The sequence below is a fragment of the Barbus barbus genome (genome assembly GCF_936440315.1).
Source record: "Barbus barbus genome assembly, chromosome: 3".
NCBI classification, from domain to species: Eukaryota; Metazoa; Chordata; class Actinopteri; order Cypriniformes; family Cyprinidae; genus Barbus; species Barbus barbus.
This window is the reverse complement of record NC_136731.1, coordinates 34540976-34564777: the sequence shown is the minus strand read 5'-3', so window position 1 is coordinate 34564777 and position 23802 is coordinate 34540976. Positions and strand designations below refer to the sequence as shown.

General features: G+C 37.7%; 1 protein-coding gene across 1 annotated transcript in view; it reads left to right on the top strand.

The window, feature by feature from the left end:
- Positions 1-23802, top strand: part of LOC306847994 (voltage-dependent calcium channel gamma-2 subunit) — a 68515-nt gene that overhangs the window by 32593 nt on the left and 12120 nt on the right. Inside the window, exon 2 of the mRNA XM_079382289.1 lies at positions 6283-6366. Within this exon, the coding sequence (XP_079238415.1) occupies positions 6283-6366 (84 nt within the window). The remainder of the gene's footprint in view (positions 1-6282; positions 6367-23802) is intronic.

Sequence of the window (23802 nt, the reverse complement as noted above, 5' to 3'; positions counted from 1 at the left end):
CCCTCTCTCTCTCTCTCTTCTCTTCATTCCTGGCCCTCTCCCTTTAAGCATAATGATAATTGCATGCTTTATGAGGAACTGAAGCAGCAGGGCAATGCATAGCTCATCTACACGTCATGAGATGGGATGGGTACGACGACCCCTCTCAGCCATTACAGTGATTAAATAAGACGGACTCTGTCCCTATATCTGTGATGCAGATCATGGGCTTCTTCGGCCCTTAGTACAGGAAGGTGAACAGATTCAACTTTGCTAGTGATAGACGTATAATTCATGACTGTAATGTCGGTATCATTTTATGAAGTCTTCATGAAGTCTTTGAAATACATGCTAAAGCATGGCTGTCCTCCATTTGATAGGGGCTGCTATGGAAGATATAGGCCTAGAAAAGTAAGGCTCTGTCATTTTACAATGAGTTTAAACTATTTTTCTCTAATATTAAGGCATCTGATTTAGGTCTTGAAAATGCCAAGTGTGCTTGACAGCATTGCACGTCTGCATATATGTCCATTTGATAATTATTTGATCAGTAACTGCTACAATAATCAGTAAACATGCACAAAACAGTTTTCGGCATGTAATATTAATTGCACCAGGCAAATAGCAAATACAGTTTTTTAAAACGTTGTGTTTTGTGAAGGTGCAGTCTTTAATATGCTTAATTTACATAGAAAGAGGGTATGTTTGCCTTGAACACAATGACTTAATTTAAATAGGGCATAGTGCATTTTCAGCACATATAGTAATGGCATTGTGGGTGGCATGTGAATAAGATGCGAAACGGTGAAGCCATTTAATGAATTAGCCCATTTGTCATTGTACTCCAACACTGCAAAAAAGGATTTTTACATTTAGTATTTCTGTCTTGTTTTCAATACAAATGTCTAAACATTCATAAATCAAGACACAAGCGACATGGCATAAAATATTAAGCATTATTTTCTGAAAAAAATTTACCAAATTGAAATGTATAAGATAAATGAAAAAGAAAAAAATATCTGCCAAAGGGGTAAGAAATATAAACTTAATTCAAAAGGAAGGGCAGTTTATTATTGTGACCCCACTGGCATTCTTACTTTAAAGGGTTACTCCACCCCAAAATGAAAATTTTGTCATTAATCACTTACCCCCATGTCGTTCCAAACCTGTAAAAGCTTTGTTCGTCTTCGGAACACAATTTGTGATGCAGCTGATACAGAACAGCATATGCAATTTGCGTCTAGCGTATATTCTCCAAAATGACGCTACGGTGACTTGGAGGAAACACGGAGGAGACGAGTTGTTGAATAAAGTCATTATTTTTATTTTCTTTGTGTACAAAAAGTATTCTCATTGCTTCATAATATTCAGATTGAACCACTGATGGCAGATGGACTATTTTGACAATGTCTTTCATACTTTTCTGGGCCTTGACAATGTTATTTACTTTCATCCAAAATATCTTAAATTGTGTTCTGAAGACAAATGAAGCTTTTACGGGTTTGGAATGACATGGGGGTAAGTGATTAATGACACAATTTTCATTTTGGGGTGGAGTAACCCTTTAAGCTTAAAATTTTACAGAATACAATGTCATTTTGGTCCTCAAAGATGTCTTGATTTAGGAAACGTGATTTAGGTACTGGAAAACAAGTCAAAACTATTTTTGGAAGTGAACATTTGTCTATATGTGGAAGACAATTAAAAAAGATGAAAATATTTTAAAACTGTGATTGACTGGCATATTTTCATGTTTCTCTTCTGATATTAAAGACATGGAATTTGAAGATACTAAAACTATATTATTATATGCATTTGGACACAAAGAGCCTATAGTACAGAACATTAGACATGAGAAGATTTGTACTTTTCAGATATAACTGTTTACACTATCAATACGCGCTGTATCTTATTCTCTGTTTTACCTCAAGGATACCTTTTCCCTTTCATTTTATGTTTGTAATCTTTGTTCGGTTCTTCCTTCACTGTTCTTTTCTTCCCTTTCATCTTCACCTTCTCTCTCTCTCTCTCTCTCTCTCTCTTTTCTCCCACTCCTGCTCCAGCTAATTGCCGCAGAGCTCACTGATAGAAATCAATGTGCAATGTTTGATTGTGAGCCAAAGCACAGGAAGGTGAAGCAGAGCAATAAACATCACAAATACACAAACATACACACTCAGCACTTGCATATCTGATCCTCGGATGATTAAGAGGTGTCTCACACAACACTGTGTTTGTGTTGGGCTTCCCACAGAACCCCTGACTAAAACCTTGAATCAATCTAACCATAATGCCATTTACTATATTTGAGCATGCATATTATTCATTTATTGCATTAAAGTCAACCTCAAATAGCTTTGAGCTGCATAAAATGCAATAACTGACAAATTCAAAGGCTGGTACTGCTATAAAAATCTATTAGCATACATTGAGATTCCTGAGACGGGACAGTTAAAGGGATAGTTCACCTGAAAATGATTATTCTGTTGTCCTTTTCTTGAAATCATTACATCCTTCCAAACCTGTATGAGTTTCTTTCTTCTCTGGAACACAAAAGACAATATTTTAAGAATGTCTCAATGTTCTTTGCACCTCATTGACTTTCACTGTGTGGACAAAAACAGATAATCGTTTAGATTTGGATACACAGCATGACACAATTTTCATTTTGGGAAAAGTATCCCTTTATGGATAAAAATGATTCTCATAATTCAGGGGGGGAAATGCTTAAATCAGTGAAGAGGCCGAGGTTCACGAGGGGGCCTCAGTAAACTTCCAAGGGGCCTGCAGAATGACGTATAATTATTCTAATTAATTAATTAATTACTAATTAAAATAAATTAATTACTAAATACTAAATTATTATTAATATTGCTATTTATAAATGAAAATAACCTAAATTGCCAAAATATCATATATATACATATATATATATATACTGTCAGACTTTTGGTCCTGTTTTCCCCTGTTGTTCTTCGTGGTTTTCCTTATTTGGACATTTTCCTGTCCTTGTTTAATTGATCACCTGTTCCTTGTTAATTTACTCATTAGTCCCTCGTTTGGTTCAGTATTTAAAGCCCTGCCTTTCCCATTTTTCTGTCCTGTCTCACGTCATTTTAAGAGGTTGTGTTTGCTTATTTTCCTACATGGCACACAAAAAAAGAGCAGTTAGGCAGTTTTTTCATAATTATAGCAGAAATACTGAAGGAAATGTCTTACCTTATATAGCCTAGGTAAATAGTTTTAGCTATTGGGGGCTTTTGAGTCAAAAAGGTTAAGAACAAACTGGCTTCCATGTCCTCTTACTGCATTGAATGCTACTGAAAAGTATATGTATTCTGACAAAATAGATCACAACTATTTAATTATAATATAGTCAGTGTTTTACCAGTGACCAATCCTTTTTGAACGATTCTCAAAAACACCAACACCACCACCACTCAGGACAGTCACTAGTTAAGCGTTTGTGATGTGTGGTCGAGTGCATATTCTTGTGGTGCCATCAGCCAATCAAGTCAAGTCAAGTCACCTTTATTTATATAGCGCTTTTTACAATGCAAATTGTGTCAAAGCAACTGCACAATACCAATCAGCATTGTCGTGAAGTTATTTTTCAGTTCTAGTGCGATAAGTCACATGACATTTTACAACTCCAGTGATTGCTCATGCCGCCTCAGTTCTGGACGCAATTGTTTTTGCACATTTCAAATTATGCACTCCAGCTAATAAGCAGCCACTGAAATGAACAGGAATGCTAACAGATAGCCTTCTCCAGGTATTATAGGCCTGATTGTTTTGACAACAGTCATTATGCTTGGCACATTGCACACTTCACCTCTAAGTATTCTTTTAAAATGCATTATTCTAGTCTCTTTAAGTAAAAGCTGTCATCTTGAAAACCAAAACGGAAACTAAAAATTGGGCCCGACTTTTTTACGCCTCTAGGGCCGGGCTTCGGGCCAATTTCCACGTCATAGTTCAGAGGCGGGCCGGGCATCGGGCCTGTTTTGGGTTTCTCCTTATTTTATATTGTAGACGTCTATCGATTAGTGATTAAAAAAATTGCCACGCTGGTGGAGACAACAGGAGACCATGCCGCGACTGAGAGCAACTCGATGGTGTTTAGTGTTCCGCGGCAGCAGCAGCAGGTGCGCAAGTGACTTCAGCGCAGCTGAATAGTTCTGCGTTCAAATGCACGCAATAGGCTAAAGCTTGCTGCAAAACCCCAGCAAACATAACCATGAATGTGTCTGCGGGAAATAGTAAGGAGATATTTGAATTATTTACTAATAAACTAGTTTTCTGAGTCTGTGTCGCAAGGATGAAGTTACTGATCCTGACTCGCCGTCTCCACATTAGACGCGCCTTTAGAGAGAAATGCATCTTTATTGATTATGATTAAGATTATAATAATATTTTTAATTATATTTAATTATATTTTTTTTTTAAATTTTTTTTTTTTTTTTCGTAACATTTTATTTAAGTGAGAATTTAAAGCTTTCTATAGATATATTTATCATGTCTGTGAGGCATGTATTCGCTCAGCTTCGGTTCATTTTTGTGAAGCCCTCCTGTTCAAGACGGCAGAAAGCGCATCATGTTTGTTTTCTTTGTTTTATAAAAGAACTACCTTTTGTTGTTATTGTGAGTGCACACAAATACAAGTAGACCCTTTACAGGTCCGAATGATATATTACTCTTACCTTTATCAAAAAATACAAAAATGACGGCATAGGCTATTTTAATTTGTTTCCACTGAAAAAAATCCAAAGCTGGTGCCTCCATGTCCTGCAGAGCGCGCTTTAGCTTCTACTCTCCGCACAAACTTAGATATAGGCTAGCCCACATTATTATTATAGCGCAGGTTTAACGTTTACACATTGTTATTGTTAGGGTTCTGTCGTGTGTGTCATGTGTTCCTGCCTCTTGTGCCCTTATTTGGTTTGTTTCCTGTCCTTGTCTGATGTAATCATTAGTTTATTCGTGTCTAGCCGTGTCCATTTATTTACCTGTGTATTTATAGTCCTGTCTGTGTTGTGCCATTTCGTCTGGTCTACTTGTTACTCCCCGGTGTTCCTGTCTGTGTCTGCCTTGCCTTGTCCTGCCCTGATGTCAGCATTAAAGATATGTTATTTGAGTTTACGTCCTTGTCTCTGCGTGTTCTTGATCCTCCCTGCTGTGTGCACCGTGACAGTTATATACTTGAACTGTTTTAGTATATCTATAGATTTTATTTTAGGCAAGTCGTGATGATATGAGAAGGCTAAATTTATCAAACATAGGCTATGATCAGCTCATGCCGCTGGCCGCTTGGTCGTTACTTAAAAAAAAAAAAAAAACTTATAGTCTATTTAACGAACAAAAATGCTCCAAACGTTTTTCTAAATTAACTTAATAAATTAAATTAACGGGCCGGTAATTCTGATAAGCTGTCGGACGTGGGCCGGGCTAGGGCCTGAGCGTCTCGGGCCAGGGCCGGGCTAGGGCCTAAATTTGTGAAACAGACTGTATGGAGCAGAGAGACTAGTGCAAATCTGTCTCCTACATGAAAGTGTCTTTGATAGGCCTCTACTCTCATCTCATCTCCACAAGCATGCCACTAATGTTCTACCTCCCAGCCAAAATATCCCCAGCAACACCTGGCACCATAAAGAAGGAAAAAACTGATTAAATCATTAGAGAAACACATGGGAGGACGGGAAATAGAGAGTGGGAGATGAAGGAGGGAGAGCGGAGAGGTAACGGGGGGAGGGATGAACAACTTCATAAGCTTGGCACTGTGTTCCTGGTGCCGTGCCCGTTGTTTATGTCCACACACATCAAAGGCTGCGGTAATCGCTGCTGTTTGCGGGCCCACATCTCCAGTTCACCTTGACTGGACTGTTATACGCTACAGGCCAGAGCAGTGCTCAAAGACGGCTGGTTCCTCACTGAGCAGGCCAAGAAGTATCTGAACCTGGGCGCTGGAACGCCAGTACGCCTAATGAACGAACATTAGGAGATGAGCATCCCATAGCACAGCAGCTGGAGCAGCTCCAGGTCTTCACCAGCTGTGCTGCTCTTGTTTACAAGCCGCCGCCTGCTGCTGGAGCGGCCTCGCGACAGGCCTCCGCTCCCAACTGCATCCTCGAGCTCACTTGAGCAGCCGTGCCCAACCAGAGTGCATGTGCGCTGGGTCTAAACGTCCGCCTCTGTCCCTCGGTGCCCTCTGAATAAGCGTAAAGCCATTCAGAAACGCTGTTGAGAAGAAAGTGGTGTTTGAATTTGCAAACCTAACTCTGCAACTATGTTTATCTGTTACAGGAAACTTCAAAGGATTGTGTAAGCAGATAGATCACTTTCCAGAAGACACAGATTATGAAGCAGATGCCTCAGAGTACTTCTTACGTGAGTGCCTCCTTAGTGTTTCTGTGACAGTATTCATGTTCTCACCATCTTGTTCTTTCTTGTTCAATCTGTGAGGCATTCTAAGTAGTACCAGACATGCTATTTTTGCCCAAGTGCTGTTACTGCTGAAACAAAAGGGGAAAAAATTTAACCTACATGAACAATCTTTGAAAAACAGAAAAAGTCCAAAAGTTTGGAGAAGGTTATTACCAGGCCAGCAGAACTCTGCAGAGTTCCCATTATTCGCAAAGTTATGCATATTCTTTGCTAATAATTAAATAAAATGTTAAAATTGTTTTATAATTGAAATAAAAATATGAAATATGCTAGATAGTTTCACCTTTCAGCAACAAATAAGAATGTAGAACTAAAACGACTGAATAAAAAAAGTTATTCTTTGTTATTTCTAATTAAAAATGGAAACACATATCATGAAATTAAGCACCATTTATTTTGTTGAACTTGTTCATTTTGTCATAAAATATTGTGGATTCTTTTAGCAACCAATAAGATTGTAGTACTCTAAAAAAAAAAAAAAATGTAATCAATTTTTAAAATGTTATTAATAATGAAAAATATGATAGAGGAAGCTATAATCCAAAACTTTCTAAGCAAATTGGATATACCAGTCTTATGTGATAATTACCGAGAAGAACTTGAAAAAGAAATTTTGAAAGAAGAGATTCAATTGGCAGTTGCTGCACTAGCGGGGGGTAAAACACCTGGTTTGGTTTGGACGGTTTCTCGATGGATTTTTATAAAACGTTTTTTTTTTTAATTAGCTGACACGTTGCTTTCAATGTATATGGAGGCAATTCATAAAAAAGAATTACCAGAGACTTTAAATAAAGCTTTAATTACAGTTCTGCTGAAACCTGGCAAAGACCCTAATCTATGTACCTCATATCGGCCGATCTCACTACTTAATTCTGATTATAAAATTCTTACTAAAATGATTGCGTTACGTTTAGAGCGGGTTTTGCCTAATTTAATTCATATGGATCAAACTGGATTTATTAAAAATAGATCCTCCTTCAATAATACACAGATGTTGTGGTCCTACTCGCCCCGCTCCGAGCGGGATCTAACGAGGAGGCTAAAGGCCACAGCCTCTAGTGTCAGTCGCTAGAGCACCACTTGAGGTCAGAGAGCCCGCTGGCCTTTGCTACACTCACCCCCCTAAACCTCAATCCGGGTCACGGCACCAATGTCGTGGTCCTACTCGCCCCGCTCCGAGCGGGATTTGAACCACAGTCTCCGGCGTTGGAGGCGGGTGCTCTAACAAGGATGCTAAAGGCCTTTAATGTGTTTAAAGGCCACGGCCTCTAGCGTCAGTCGCTAGAGCGCCACTTGAGGTTGGGAGTGAGGTTTAACCTGCACAGCACTTACCCGCTGGCCTCTGCTACACGGAGGTTAATGAATATTATTTACTCGCCAAAACAAATGCATTCTCTGGTGATTGCTCTTTCTTTAGATGCAGAAAAAAGCTTTCGACCGAGTAGAATGGCCTTATTTGATAGCTGTTTTGCATAAAATGAATTTCGGTCCAAAATGTATTGATATGATTCGAATGTTGTATGGAAATCCATCGGCAACCGTTCGTACTAACTCTGATCTATCTTCACACTTTAATTTATCAAGGGGAACTAGACAGGGATGTCCTCTGTCTCCACTACTTTTTGCATTAGCGGTGTAATACGGATGATGTAATGTTATATTTGACTAATCCTAAATCATCTCTGGCTACTCCATCTCAATTGTTGGAAAACTTTAGAGACATATCTGGTTATGAAATTAATATTAATAAAAGTGTTATGATGACACTGAACTTGGCGGCGGAGAAAATGCCATTAAATAACATCCCTTTTCTATGGAATTCAGAAAAGATTTAGGATTAAATATTCCTTCGAAGTTGAAAGAGACATATTCTTTGAATTATTCCCCATTACTCAAAAAGGTAATCAGAGATTTGGAAAGATGGATCTCTCTACCGTTATCACTAATTGGCAGGATAAATTGTATAAATGAACGTTCTTCCTAAATATTTATATTTATTTCAAACTCTTCCCATTTCTATTCCACAAAAGTTTTTTAATAATCTCAATAGCTCAATTAGAAAATTTGTTTGGAATAATAAAACCCAGAGGGTTAAATTTAAGACATTACAAATGGCATCTAAAAAAGGTGGATTAAAACTTCCAGATTTTGTGTTTTATTTTTGGGCAGCACAAATGAGAGCGGTATGGTTTTGGCAGGGGAATAGTACCTTTCCACCTGCATGGATACAAATTGAAAGATATCATGCAGGGGAAATGCCTCTAGATAAGGCCCTATTCATCCCCCTGACTTGTGTTACGAAGGCGGTTAACAACCCACACACTTGCAAATTGGGGTTTGAGATCAGGAAAAAATATAATTGGCTACTATCATTATATGACAACACTCCATTTCACTGTAACCCATCTCTTCCTGAGGCATTCCTGAGGATAACACAATTTGGGTATAAAAAGGGAATACAAATGTTTGGAGATTAATATGAGGAAGACATACTAATGACATTTGAACAATTGAGAACAAAGTTTTCTCTTCCTGTTAAAAATTTCTTCAAATATTTTCAGGTGAGAAATTATATTAATACAATACAAGGAGGTCATTTAAGGTCCCTCTCTTCACTCACAATAGATAATACTATTAGAGAGAAAAAGGGATCTAAAGGGTTTGTGTCTTACATGTATGTTAACTTCATGGAATTGTATGGGGAGGACACATCATCTTCAAGACTTAAATGGGAAAAAGATCTGGACAAGATACTTGGGAACTTATAAGTGAAAGTGCTTCATCGTTTTCATTTAACAGTAGGCATAGATTAATGCAGTTCAATATTATACATAGGGTATATTATACACCTGAAAGATTGCACAAGATCAGTATTTCATATTCAGAATGTTGCTCTAGGTGTAAAACAGAGGTTGGTACATTATTGCATATGTTTTGGAGTTGTTCTGAACTTGAAACTTATTGGAGAAATATAATACAAACTATTGACAAAATTGTTAATGTTAGGCTTCCATCTGACCCAAGATTTATGTTATTGAGGGATGAAACAATTCTTCAACTTGATCAAAGGAAGAATTTACATTTGGCTCTGATAGCAGCAAAGAAATGTATAGCTATACAATGGAAATCAGAAGAACCACCAAGTCATATTTTATGGCTTAGAGAACTTTTGTCCTATGTGCCTGTTGAAAAAATAATGTTTAATCGGAAAAAAAAAGTCATCAGTGTTTGAAAAGATTTGGGGCAGATTTATTGCATACATGAATAATTTGGATGTTACATTGGCTGAAAATGCGGATGTGATAATGTAACCCTTCTTGACTTTAATTTCTTTATTGATTACAACTACTGGTATTTATTTCTATTATTTATTTTATTTTTTATTTTTTTTTCTTCTTTTAAATACCAGCTCAGTGCCTCGAAATAATGTCCAATTATGTGTTCTGTCTAATGAGGATGGGATAGTGGAGAAAGGGTGGTTAGAAAAGAATGTCTACTTGTAAACTGTACTGAATCTGTAAATTGTTGATGTGAAAATAATAAATATATTGATAAAAAAAATTATGAAAAATATGAAATATTGTGGATTATTTTAACTTTCAAGTAGGAATGTAATCCTTTAACCACTGTTTAGATGAATAATTATTCTTTATTTTTTTTATTAAATATTTAATAAAATATTAAAATTGTAATATTGGCTATACACTTATATTGGATATTTTTAAATTTCAACTACCAAAAAAAACATAGTACTATAACTGCTGTTTATAAACAGTTATTCTTTATTTTGTTGTGAAAATTGTACTATAAATATTTTATTAACATTTGAAAATTATGAAATAAGAAGCTACCAGTATGAGATCTTATATAACACATTTTACAATGTTTACTATAAATAGTTTTCAGAAAATGCAGCAGATTTTCTCAAAAAAAGGAGAGAATGCAAATAATTATTTTAAAAATGAATGCAATAGAGCTGTACTTCAAGTAATCTCCTAGTCTTTACTTTGTTCCACCTATCTTTGATTTTGTCATGCTGTTCAGCCGCGTAAGGATAGTCTGTTGTCTCCGCGGGAGAGTGTGAATGTTTCCTCACTCTGTTTAGACTCTCAGCAGCGGCAGACTCTCTAGCTCGTACAGTACGGCTCAACTAGGCCCGATTACAGTACACTGGCTCCCTTGTAAACACAGAGCATTGATTTCCACTCTTTTTTCGTCTGCGCAAGCAGACCCGGGAAGTGAGTGTCAAACAAGCCACATGCATCAATCCTAAACTCACAAGCAGGACTATCAGTTACTGTCATCAAAACAAGGGCCTGAATTGACCAGAAACAACATGGTAACAACCAAGAGTAATTAAAGATTCTGGAAGCGTTGTGCAGGAAAACAATTGCAGACTACTGGAGAGTGAAGGAAAATTAGCCTAAGGGTCCATTTTTACAGGGTACATCCTGTTTTTGCATTGTTTGAAAACTTGCTAAAGTTAATGTCATCAGTGAAATTACTGACAAACAATAACGAAGACAAAAAAAAAGTGCAGCATGACGATAATTCCTCAATTTTTGAATAAAACATACGGTTCAGAAGTTTGCTTTAGTAAGATTTTTAAAATGTTTTAGTCTCTTACACTCACCATTTATTTGATCAAAAATACCATAAATAATATACAGATGTTGTGGTCCTACTCGCCCCGCTCCGAGCGGGATTCGCCCGCCTCTCCGGCTTGGGAGGCGAGCGCTCTAACGAGGAGGCTAAAAGCCACAGCCTCTAGTGTCAGTCGCTAGAGCACCACTTGAGGTCAGGGAGCCCGCTGGCCTCTGCTACACTCACCCCCCTAAACCTCAATCCGGGTCACGGCACCAATGTCAAAAATACCATAAAAACTGCAAAATTTTGAAATATTGTTACAGTTTAATATATGAATATATAATTTATTCCTATGATACAAAGCTGAATTTTCAGCATCATTACTCCAGTGTCACATGATCCTTCAGAAATAATATTGCTGCTCAAGAAACATTTCTTATTATTATTAATGTTGAAAACAGTTGTGCTGCTCAGTATTTTTGTGAAAACCCTGATACATATTTTTAAGTTTATAAAGTTAAAAAGAACTTTTATTTTGTAAAAATTGTATCCTTGTTGAATAAAAGTGTTAATTTCTTCAACAACAAAAAACTAAATAAATCATACTAATCACAAACTTTTGAATGGTAGTCTAAATAGCAATGGACTAACAAATTAGCAATTTCTGAAAAATAAAAATCAATAAAGATATAACTATTCTGAATAATCCAATCATAGTTAAAGCAAACTTTATGCAGAATGTGTAAGTCACTCTGTAACAACAAACTAAAACACGGACAATGAATAGCTAAACATGGCTGTTGTGACACACCTTGCACCATGTTTTTGAAATTCTGTGTCAGTTAAAAGCTTGATACACCTGCACTTTGTACTATTTTGTCTCACTGAATGACCACTTGCTGATCCAAATCAGCATATAACACAAGATTTTTAACTGTTATTTAAATCAGCTCAGACTGTAACATTTATCAATAATAATAATAATATATAAGAATGTTACGTTCAGCCAAAAGCCTTAGAATCACATCTAAGGAATCAGGCTTATCTTTCACAGCGTTTGCTCATCCAGTCAGAACCGTTTAACCTACTTAACCAAGCACCCATTGCTAAGATGATGATATCAGATAAAAGACCATACAATTATCCCAGTACAGATCCTTCTTCAATATCGAAGCTTCATGCATCACCCCAAACAGGTGGCTGACCTGCTGTAATTGACTCTTCACTGAGCCTGTGATAATAGCTCATGCAGTTAAACAGCGCAGGTTACGCAGCTATGCGGCAGCATTGACCCCATTGCAGTTCATCCTTAATTGACACCGTCATAATGATGCATTCGCTTTCTGAGCGCCCAGGTTCTCAGTCTGCACGTCTGAGTCGAATCTGTCCAAGCGTGACTCGCGCTTTGGGCTGCCAGGTGGGTGCCGAGCTGGTCAGATTGCATGCAAACTCCACCAAACTAAACCTTGCCAGTGAGTCTTGGCACTTTGAGCACTTGTGCTGTCCCATATGCAGCAATAAATATGATAAGTTATGATAACAAGTTTAAAGAACAACACCCAGAGAAAGGCTCCAACATTGGGACTAGTGGGCCAGGAGTGGTCAAAACGACACGGGATAGAGAACTACCGCAGACCTCACGCTCTCTAAGTGTGTGTGCGAACGTATATGAACGCATATGTGTGTTTGTTCTTTTCCTTAGCAGCAATTGGACGAATAGGCCGCAACGCTCCCAGTGGCTTGTGAATTAGGACACTCACTTCCATAAATATTTCAGCCTCTTTCTTATATAGGTCAGCTTTCTGTCTCTCTCACTTTCTCTCCTCTTCTTCCTACTTCTCTTCTCCTTGCACATCTTATCCTCTCAGACATCTGTTCTGTAGTACTTTTGGTCACCAACTATGGGTTAAAGTAGAGTGATGAGAGATCAATGGAGTGAGAAGGTACAGCGGCGTAGGTTTCAATAGGATGTCATGCATCAATAAATTAATGAATGTTTTCTCATTTTTAACAGTACATTATGAGTGAAAAATAGGTGTTGTAGCTAACCTTAATACCAAGTTGTTCTGAATCCTTTAAGAGCAGTGCAGTCACTCAAGGATAGCCTATATGCAATGCTACGAGAACTGTCTAGCTGAACTTTAGCAATGATATTTACTTGTAGAACGAGTGTGTTGTAATACAGAAAGTTTGTTAATATAGGCCTGCAAAGTAGTTATCTACACTACTGTTCAAAAATAAGACTTTTCATCTCGGTCCCACTTTATATTAGGTGGCCTCAGCTACTATGTACTTACATCAAAAAATAAGTACAATGTACTTATTGTGGTCATATTGTATTGCAAAACACTTCTGCTGCTATTCAGGTGGGATACGGGTAAGGTTAGAGACAGGTTTGGTGGTATGGGTCGGTTTAAGGGTGGGTTAAGGTGTAAGGGATGGGTCAACAGTGTAATTATAAATGTAATTACAGAAATTAATTACAGATGCAATTACATATAGGTATTTTTAAAAATATAAGTACAATGTAAAAACATGTATGTACACAATAAGTGCATTGTACCAAATGATTCATTTAAATGTACACAGTAGTTAAGGCCACCTAATATAAAGTGGGACCGAAGTCTCTAATGATTAAAAATACAGTAAGATATTAAAATATTATTACAATTTAAAATAACTTTTTAGCCACAGCCATATCACCCTGCAGCCCAAGAGTGGTTGTCCACTGAAGCTAAGCAGGGTTCAGCCTGGTCAGTACCTGGATGGGAGACCTCCTGGGAAAACTAGGTTGTTGTTGGAAGAGGTGTTAGTGAGGGGGTGCCAGCAGGGGGTGCTCACCCTGTAGTCTGTGTGGGTCCTCATGCCCCAGTATAGTGATGGGGACACTATACTGTAAAAAGCGCCGTCTTTCGTATGAGACGTTAAACCGAGGTCCTGACTCTCTGTGGTCACTAAAAATCCCAGGATGTCCTTCGAAAAAGATTAGGGGTGTTACCCTGGTTTCCTGGCCAAATTCCCTCCACTGGCCCTTGTCTATCATGGCCTCCTAATAATCCCCATCCACTTGATTGGCTCTATCACTCTATCTCCTCTCCACCTGTAGCTGGTGTGTGGTGAGCGTTGTCCTGTGGCTGCCGTCGCATCATAATATGCTCAAGAAACATTTCTTATTATTATCAAAGTTCAAAAGATTTTTGTGAAAACCTTTATATAATATGGATTCTTTCATAAATAGAATTTTAAAAAGACATCATATATTTGAAATATAAATTTGTGTAACATTATAAATGTCTGTACTGTCACTTTTGATCAGTTTAATATATCTTTGCTGAATAAAATTATTTTCTTTCTTTCAAAAAAGTACTGATCTCAAACTATTGAATGATAGTGATAGTTTAAATACTGTTGTTTATTCATATGGTGTAATGCAGTGCAGATATTTGATTGACGCAGCTATTGATTTCATTCATATTTGCGCGAGTTATTTATTTATTTTAAGTTTGCACTCAGCACATAAAATAAATAAAAGTCCAATATCATCTACTGTATATGACTTACAGGAACCAAATTAAATTAAAGGGATAGTTCACCCAAAAATGAAAATTCTGTCATTAATTATTCACACTCATTTCATTCCAAACCCGTAAGACTTTTGGTCATATTCAGAACATAAATTAAGATGTTTTTGATGAAATCTGAGAGCTTTCTGACCCTCCATAGACAGCATTGCAACTTCGTAGCTTTATAACATTACAGTTGAACCACTGATGTCACATGGACTATTTTAACAATGTCTATACTACCTTTCTGGGCCATAAAACATTTCAGTTGCGTTGCTATCTATGGAGGGTCAGAAAGCTCTCGGATTTCATAAAAAATATCTTTATTTGTGTTCCGAAGATGAACAAAAGTCTTACGGGTTTGGAATAACATGAGGGTGAGTAATTAATGACAAAATTTTCATTTTTGGGTGAACTAATCCTTTAATAATTACCACACTCTCATGATTTCAGTCTAAAGCTTAATTTGGAATAGCACAGTACCTTACTACTCTTACTGATTCTGCAATATTTACATTTACATTTAGTAGACACTAAATTTATCCAAAGTGACTTACAAATGAGAATCATCGCAAGCAATTTGTCATAAGATCCAGCAATATTTGAAGAGTTCATTTGCAAACTCAGTTTTTTTACAATTTTCAAAAATCATGTTTTTTCATTGTGCATTCCCATTAATATCAGTCAAACTGCAGTTGGATTATTTTGATTAATTAAAAAAAATAACAAAAAAATACAGCTAACTAACACAATAAACGCAATAAAAATATGATAACATCATAAAAACATGATTTTTGAAAATAAAAAAACTGTTATATTAAACTCTTCTTTTGCAGTACACGACACAATGGGAAAAATAGTAAGAGTAGTATAAGTGTGCTATTCAGCCTGAATACATGTTAAAGCTTTTTTCTATCATTTCTAATTAGGCACCAAAGCAAGTATCCATAAAAAGTTGCCTTAGCCAATAGAGAAAAGAGAATACGTCTCTTATGCAGAGAGCGGCATCGCATATAAAAGTTTTTTCAACAGTTCACCCACTTCCAAACAATTGGGGATCTATAGTATGCCTATGAGCAAATGTACAAAGAAAGGCTGGAGCTTATTCACACTAATTCTGAATAGGAGGGTTTTAGATGCACCTCACATTTATGCTAGTATCATGTGCTTTAGTAGACACTGTGGTTTGGATGCTCTCATCTCCACCACTCGTTGAAAAAGTTATGTAAGAAATCTGAGCCTCGACCGAGGAGCCACATTAGTGAAGTGACACATAAGTGATGTCATAGAGAGCGTCATGTAGTTCAGTGATACACCAAAGAATTGGCATTTATTGAAAAACACACACTGCACTTATGAAGACACGGGGAAAACTGGGGGAAATAATAACAGGTCAGCGTTCAAATCCGTTCTAACGCTGCACATAAAATCGCATGTATATTCATGCCTATATTTTTAGACCCAAACATTTGCATACTTGCATGCAAAATTACTGTATGGATTCATGCACATTTGATTATGAGGGAATTGCACGCTGATTCTCAAGCACCCGCTGGCATACGCTCAGAGGGTTATCATGAAAGAAATATCTACGACATAGTAACAGCGCATCATCTGCATATGTATTTACAGCATGTGCAAAACACACTGGCACGCACACACATTCACACAGGCCCTATCAGTGGCAGGCTTCTCTTTGCTGGAGTGATCACGGGTATGCAGCCTAGGCAGTGGAATCAGGCAGTTCACACATCCACACACATTATATAAGAGTGCTGAAGCATTCTGAAGCGCCAGTGGGTTTTTAGATCATGCCGTGTCAGAGCTGCAATCTTCCACAGAGCTACCGAGGACCAAACAGCGCTGGGAGAGGGGGAGGGGAGCACGAAAAAGCAGGAATAAGAGGGACTGAGAGAGCGAGTTAGAGGGAAATTTTGAGAAAGAGAGGCAGCCTAGAAGGAACATGTTGGAGGAGAAAGACGAGTGGGGTATTAAGGGTGAAAACGGTAAAAGAAATGCTGGCTGAATTCATTTCACGTGTTTTTATTATTATGCCCTCTATTTGTTCCTTTCCTCTTTATCACTGCAATTTTGTTTTGCCTTCATCCAGCTAATGGGAGCCACAGCATTAGCATGTTTCTGTTTAAAATACACTATTAACAAACACTGATCCTTAAATGTGGGATGTCGTGCTTTTATTTATTTATTTGCAACGTAAAATAAAGCAATAAGCCCCAAGAAGCTGTGGTTTACAGTGAATTTATAACAGCTAAAGGGCATTGTTAGGCATGTGGAGTCTAAAACCCCTTAGCTGTTATAAATTCATTGTAAACCACGGCTTCACAAGGTTTATTGCTTTTTTTAGACCTACTCAAGATAACATGCAAATTTATTATATAGACCTTCACAAAATTTGAAAATATATTAGAATTTAATTTGCTTTCTCAACAATAGTCTTTAACAGCCCTATTTTTTATAGATCTTGTTTTTTTTTTTTACGGTGCAGCCTTGGTGAGCATACAAGATTTTTTAAAAAACATTTAAAAATGTTACCGACCTTAGTATGTGTGTGTATGTGTATATATATATATATATATATATATATATATATATATATATATAGTAGGGCAGCCCTTGAATAAGGATTTTTCTGGTCGACTAGTAGTCGTTCATTTGAAGCATTAGTCGACTAATCACACATTTATTAATAAACCATTTAAATCATTATGAGCCTTTAATTTCCTACATAGCCCAATAAGCGCTCAAGCACAGGCATAAAGCTTGCCACAGCACACCGGCAGAAGTAATGATTATGAATGTGTCAGGGAAAAACAGTAAAGAGACTGCATCAACATTTTAATAATTTGATAAACTAGTGATTTCTTAGTTTTCGGTTTAGAGATGAAGTCGACACTGACTCGTCATCTCCATATGCATGTTTCATATGGATTACATAATCTAAGGATATATGTTTTCCATTTGAATTGGTTCATTTGAAAGTAGACATTTCACTCTCTATAGATATATTTTTAATGTCTGTAAGGCAAAAATATACAAGGAGTTTCGTGCTCCAGTTCACAGAGGCAGATGGCAGAAAGCGCATACTGTGTGCTTTCATTATTTTACAAAAGTGCCATGTTTTGTTGTTATTGTGAGTGGACACAAATAAACGTAGAGTCTTTACAGATTCTAAAGATGTATTACTCTTATCTGTATGAGCAGATAAGTGACCGCATAGGTGCTGCATCTGTCCTGCAGTGAGCGTGCTACTGTTCAGCTCCACACTCCACACAGACACTTCAATAGCACACATTTTTCTAGGTTAACATCAGATTGAACGGCCATGTAAAGTTGCTAATACTTACATATTTCAGATGATAAGCCATATTTGAGGTTGATAGGCAAGCGTTTGGATGTCCTGCCGGATGTACTGTACCTACCATAGACCAGCCGTTAACGATCTGTCCTTTAATGACTGCGTGACTTCGCCTGTGGATTTTTTTTCTTTTTTCTGTGACTAATAAAATTTTGTTCATCCAAGCCTCTTCAGGTCGACTAACGGTTAGTGGACTATTAGGGGGCAGCCCTAATATAAAGTGTTCATCTCAGATATCAGATACACTCTTTTAAAGTTTGAAAACCCCTGCTCTGGCATTATCAAAACAGAATGTTAGAATTATATCCACTCAAATCTACTCAAAAAGTGAATGAGAATGAAAATTTTCAGTTTTCACCAAACTCATAAGACCTTCGTTCATCTTCGGAACACAAATTAAGATATTTTTGATGAAATCTGAGAGCTTTCTGACCCTGCATAGACAGCAACGCAACTGAAATGTTCCCAGACCCAGAAAGATAGTAAGGACATTTTTAAAATAGTCCATGTGACATGGACATGTTATGAAGCTACAAAAATAATGATAATAATATTCAACAATTTCTTCTCTTCTGTGTCAGTCTTCGATGCGCATTCCCGACAGTACCACGACACATGCGTGTGCATTCCTCTGCTCCTGCGTCAGCAGCATCACATGTATGTGCTGTGGTCCTCTTGTGAATGGCAGAGGAGACTGACACAGAAGAGAAGAATCGTTGAATAGAGTCATTTTTGTTTTCTTTGTGCACAAAAAGTATTCTCGTAGCTAAGGTTGAACCGCTTGATGCCGCATGGACTATTTAAAAAATGCCCTTACAACATTCCTGGCCTTGAAGGTTTCAGTTGCATTGCTGTCTATGGAGGGTCAGAAAGCTCTCGGATTTCATCAAAAATATCTTCATTTGTGTTCTGAAGATGAACAAAGGTTTTACGGGTTTGCAACAGCATGAGTTGTGAGTAATTAAAATTTTTGGCTGAACTATCCCTTTAAAATACACTGATTCAAATATTTCATCATATCACAACAATAGTACACTACAGATTTTCACAAAAGGGACACAAAGTTTCATAAAGACAAAGGGTTTGTAAGTTTCAGAAACAAAGTGTTTTGTAGTTGCCATAGATGGTGTAGACAGCTGAACCTACATGTCGACTATCAGCAGGCGCTCTGGAGTATCAGTGTCTGTATGGCTCTCACCCTCACGGACACACGGTGTGGCCAAAACTGGCTGTGACTGGATGACCCAGACACACACACAGACGCACACATGCCGAAACGCTGGCCGATAAAATCAATGAGGCTGGCCGAACAGCAACGGGTTTGCATGTGCGGAGGCTGCAGTAGGTTAGCTCAAGGCAGAGGATGGACTGGTGCGATAGTAGACGGCAATAAAAGAGGAAGACACCGTCCGGCATCACAGCGAATGGCCTGATCGCTGGGGCAAGCGGGGATTTAATGGATCCTCATTCGCTCGCCACCTCTTGTTCAATGGCTCTCTCTTCCAGTCACTATCTCTCTCTCATTTTCTTACTCCAAACACGACAATCCATCATAGGGCTGGCAGGGGGGATGGGGCACATGCCACTGAAGCCTGAGGCACTGGGCATAGAGCACACACACAAATACACACATGCACACACACATGAGAGTCCAGGCCACTGCCTGTGTCACCTGATATGACATCGCTTAGCCTACAGAGAGACCACGCGCCCAGCTGGATGGCCCATGATCATAATAGCAAAGGCCATGCTCTGCATTATTGATATATTTAAACCACAGTTGTCCTGTAGGTCATGAGTACTGCATCACTGTGTACTGTACCGGATTCTCAGCATTACCGGGACCGCAGCAGCTGCTCATTGAGCTTGAGAGGGGCGAAATACAGGATGATCCTGCATATTGTGATAGAGATCAGTGGAGCTCAGTGGAAATAGGTGAAGGATTTTGTAATCATTTTGTAAAGGAGACTTAAAGAAAGTAGGTATATTGAGCAATCTGTAATGATATGGGTGTTTTAAGGCATTAGCGGATATGTAATGGTCTTGAATGGAAAGATAAAATTCCTTATTGTAACTGAAAGAGGGATATGATTGTGACAGGGGCTTGGAGTAATTCCAAGTTTATCTATTAATTTAATCATTTCTAGGCTAGTAGTGAAAAAAAGAGTTGTGAGGTGCTGTAGGGCCCGTTTCACACTAGCCACGTAAGCAGCGCATTTTTTTTTAGAGCAGAATCTATTTTGCTGGGCTGTTCATGTTGAATTAAAGTGACAGTGCATTGTTCATTGTCAAAATAAACATGGGTTGGTTGACACAAAAAAGGAGCAATTTCACCATAAAAGCATATAAGGGAAGTCTACTGTGTTTCACAGTCACTATATGACTTGAAAAAAAACATAAAAAATGTAAATTAAAAGGCACTATTGTACCCACAAAAGCATGTTTAAATGATTTAAACTACAAGTATAGTTTAAGCTGAAGACTTAAAAGCTCACACAAACTACATTACACAGCATGTTATATGGTTTAACGTTATGCAGAGTATGTCAACGATCGCAAACAAAAGCATGTTGATCGAGGACTACACATTCATCAGCGGTTCATTTGCATGCTAGAAACAGTGCCCATGTGAAAGCACAAAGTTCATGTACTGCTTCCGCTCTGTATGTGCATCTAGTGTGAAATGAGCATTTAAAAAAAGGCATTTACATTAGTGGTTTTCAATTGGTGAGCTGCGAAATGGGTCACAGCTCTTTTTTATGCAAATAATAAAAAGTTACCACATGCCATTTTGCATTTACATGTCACTTGATAAAACAAGCCAGATAGGTTGTGTGACATCCACTTATCTTTAAAAAACATTATTTTCAAATTTAAGTGATATTTGTTGACACTTAAGATTTTCAACGATGTTCATACTTCTCATGTTTGGTCACCCCTTCACACATTTCAACCAAAAATGTAATTTCTGTCGTCATTTACTCACCCTCCTCCTACTCCAGTTTCTTTCTTCTGCCAAACACAAAACAGTTGATGGTAGCCATTGGCTTCCATAGTATTTTTTTTTCCATACTATGGAAGTCAAAGGCTAACATCAACTCTTTGGTTACCAACATTCTTCAAAATACCTCCTTTTGTGTTTAGCAGAAGGAAATTTTAAGTAAATTAGTCTATAAAATGCAGTGTGATGACAGGTCATTCCTAGCCATTTGTGTCTGAAAATTTACTTTAAATGATTTCTGAAATAATTTTATTGGGGCACATTACAAATCAGGTAACATGAAAGTTGGGTAACGATTAATCATATTAGTAGTAATTAATGATGACACTGATGGGGCACAAATAGCACAGTTTCCTGAAAATGACAATGAAGCACATTTCATAGCATTTATTGATGTTTTTGGCATTACTAGCAGGGACAAGATTGTGGACCAGTAAAGCAGGGACTACATGCACATCAGCTTCTGGAGCTTTTACCCTCGTGTGCTGTATGTAGTGGGCTGTCTTGCATGCTTATAACTGAGCTACTTCCAAAGGATTTTCACTGTAATTGTGTTTTCTTGAGTGCAATACTCACCACTTGCTTAAAACAAACTTTAATGCACAAGTACTGTCAATGTGATTATGTATGTTCACACTTACTCAGAAATAACTGACAAGACGAGCTAAAGCTGTGTTCAGAGAAATTGCACTTTCCCTGACAAAAGCTTTTTTAAATTTATAACTATTGCACATATCTGAGTGGAGTCAATAAGATTTCTCTTTTTAAAAAAATATTTATTCAGCAAGGATGCATTACATTGATCAAGAGTGACAGTAAAAACCTTTACATTGTTACATTGTAAATGTATATATAGTAGAGCTATAAAGAGAGAAAATGTTGTGTTGGGTTGGTGCAGGGAGTCAAATGTAGTTCACATTTACTGAAAGATTTAAAGACTTTTCTAATAGAGTTTTATGTGCAAAGTGTGTAAAAGCTAAAGCAAAATATGCAAATTAAATGCAGCACAGCTAAAATATCAAAATAGACTAAGTAGACAACCAACATGGTCCATCTACTATCTAAGCCTCTCTAACTGTGCAGGCAAACAAATCTTACAGTTTTTTTTTTTTTACACTGAGTGTCCCTGCCGCAAACATTGCAGACTATTTCAAGTTAAAAATAGTCCAACTTTTAAAAACCAGTCACAAAATCCTTGCTTTGTGTTCTCTTCTACTGCAACCTGTCTAGATGTTTTTGAATGCTAGAACACATCTTGTGTGAACACCCCTTGAAAAACCATTCAGGTCCATTTAGGGTCAGACAAACCCAAAATCAAACTAATTATACAGTGATTGACTAGTTTTCAGACAACCCACAGACTAGTTGGTTTTGAAAAATATGTAATTTTGCACATCCTTAATAGGTAGATGGGTGATGATAGAACTGCAGTGTGTGTGTGTGTGTGTGTGTGTGTGTGTGTGTGTTTGTGGTGAGAGGGCAAGATGCTGGGGCAGGGCTAGATTAATAAGCGTTTGTAGTATTCAATCAATGTGCCTGCAAGCTAAAGCACCTGATTAGCATGACCCTGTTCTGCACATCAGTACATTCAAGCCTGTGGGAGGCTGATTAAGTGTGAATGCTAATTTTCTTCCACAATGCTGTCAATGAGCGTGAGAGAGAGTGAAGGAAAGACTGAGAGCAACGGATAGAGCCAAAGTTCAAAGACAGCCACTGTCAGGAAGAAAGTGTGTGCATTCATGTCAGTGTGTGAGAGAGCATTATATATGCCCCATGTTCAGCTCAAGCAGCTGGTCACATATTTCATACATGCAGCATTATTAGGGCATATCTGTGAGTTGGTTGGTTAAGCTGCACTCAAGGGATCAACGTTTGGTTGGTTAGCGTAGCCCAGGTAACCCCTGTGAAGTATCAGAACTTGAGGTGAATGAGAATGCTATCAGATAGCTTTCCGAACAGAAAGCTAAAGCTGAAGTGCTGTGCTTTATAAAAAAAGAAAAGAAAAGCAAAGCAACTGATCATCATGTGTACTTCACTCTCAAGGGTCTGCCCGAGCCGGCAGCATTTTGACCTCTGCGTAAATCACAACCGTGACCTGATCAGATCTCCCACCCTCTTGTCTGTTTATGGAACAAGAACCTCCGTTCACACCGTCTCATCCTCGCTAGTCATTAGCAGGGTAAGAGGTGAGAGTGCTAATATGGCCCGGTCATTGTTAGCTGTGGCACAGACTCTGCGAGTGACAGGACATTCTCCACGCACTGCACACTACGGTCTCACTGCTGCGAGAATGAGGGTTGTCTTTTTGAAAAAGGGCCACTTAAAGGACATTTTGTTATATTTTTAACAGAGTTGTGTGACATTTAGAAATTGGACTGAGAAAGACTTTGAAATCCATTTGAATTGGGGTAGCAATTCAAAATTGAAAATAATTGAAAATCAAAGAAATTGTAATGACTGTAATTTTTTTACTAAAGCTAAACTTTGAATGCTGGCATGACAAAACCTTGTTTGAAATATTTAAAAAGTGTTTAAAGCTGATTTGATGGTTTATTAGACAGACAGATGGATGGATATATGGACAGAAAGACACATGGATAAATGGACAGATGGACGGACAGACAGACAGATAGAGATTCAAGACTTTAATTGTGATTTTTGTCTTAATTTTGTTTTAATTGTGATTTTATTTGTATGAAACCAGGGTTAACTTTCAGAAGGGGTGTCCATGACATTCTTTGAAATACCATCGCCCATAAACAGGATAATCATTCAGCACTGTGGTATACATACACTATATTGCCAAAAGTATTGGGTCACCCCCTTCTAATGAACATGTTTGACTACTTTAG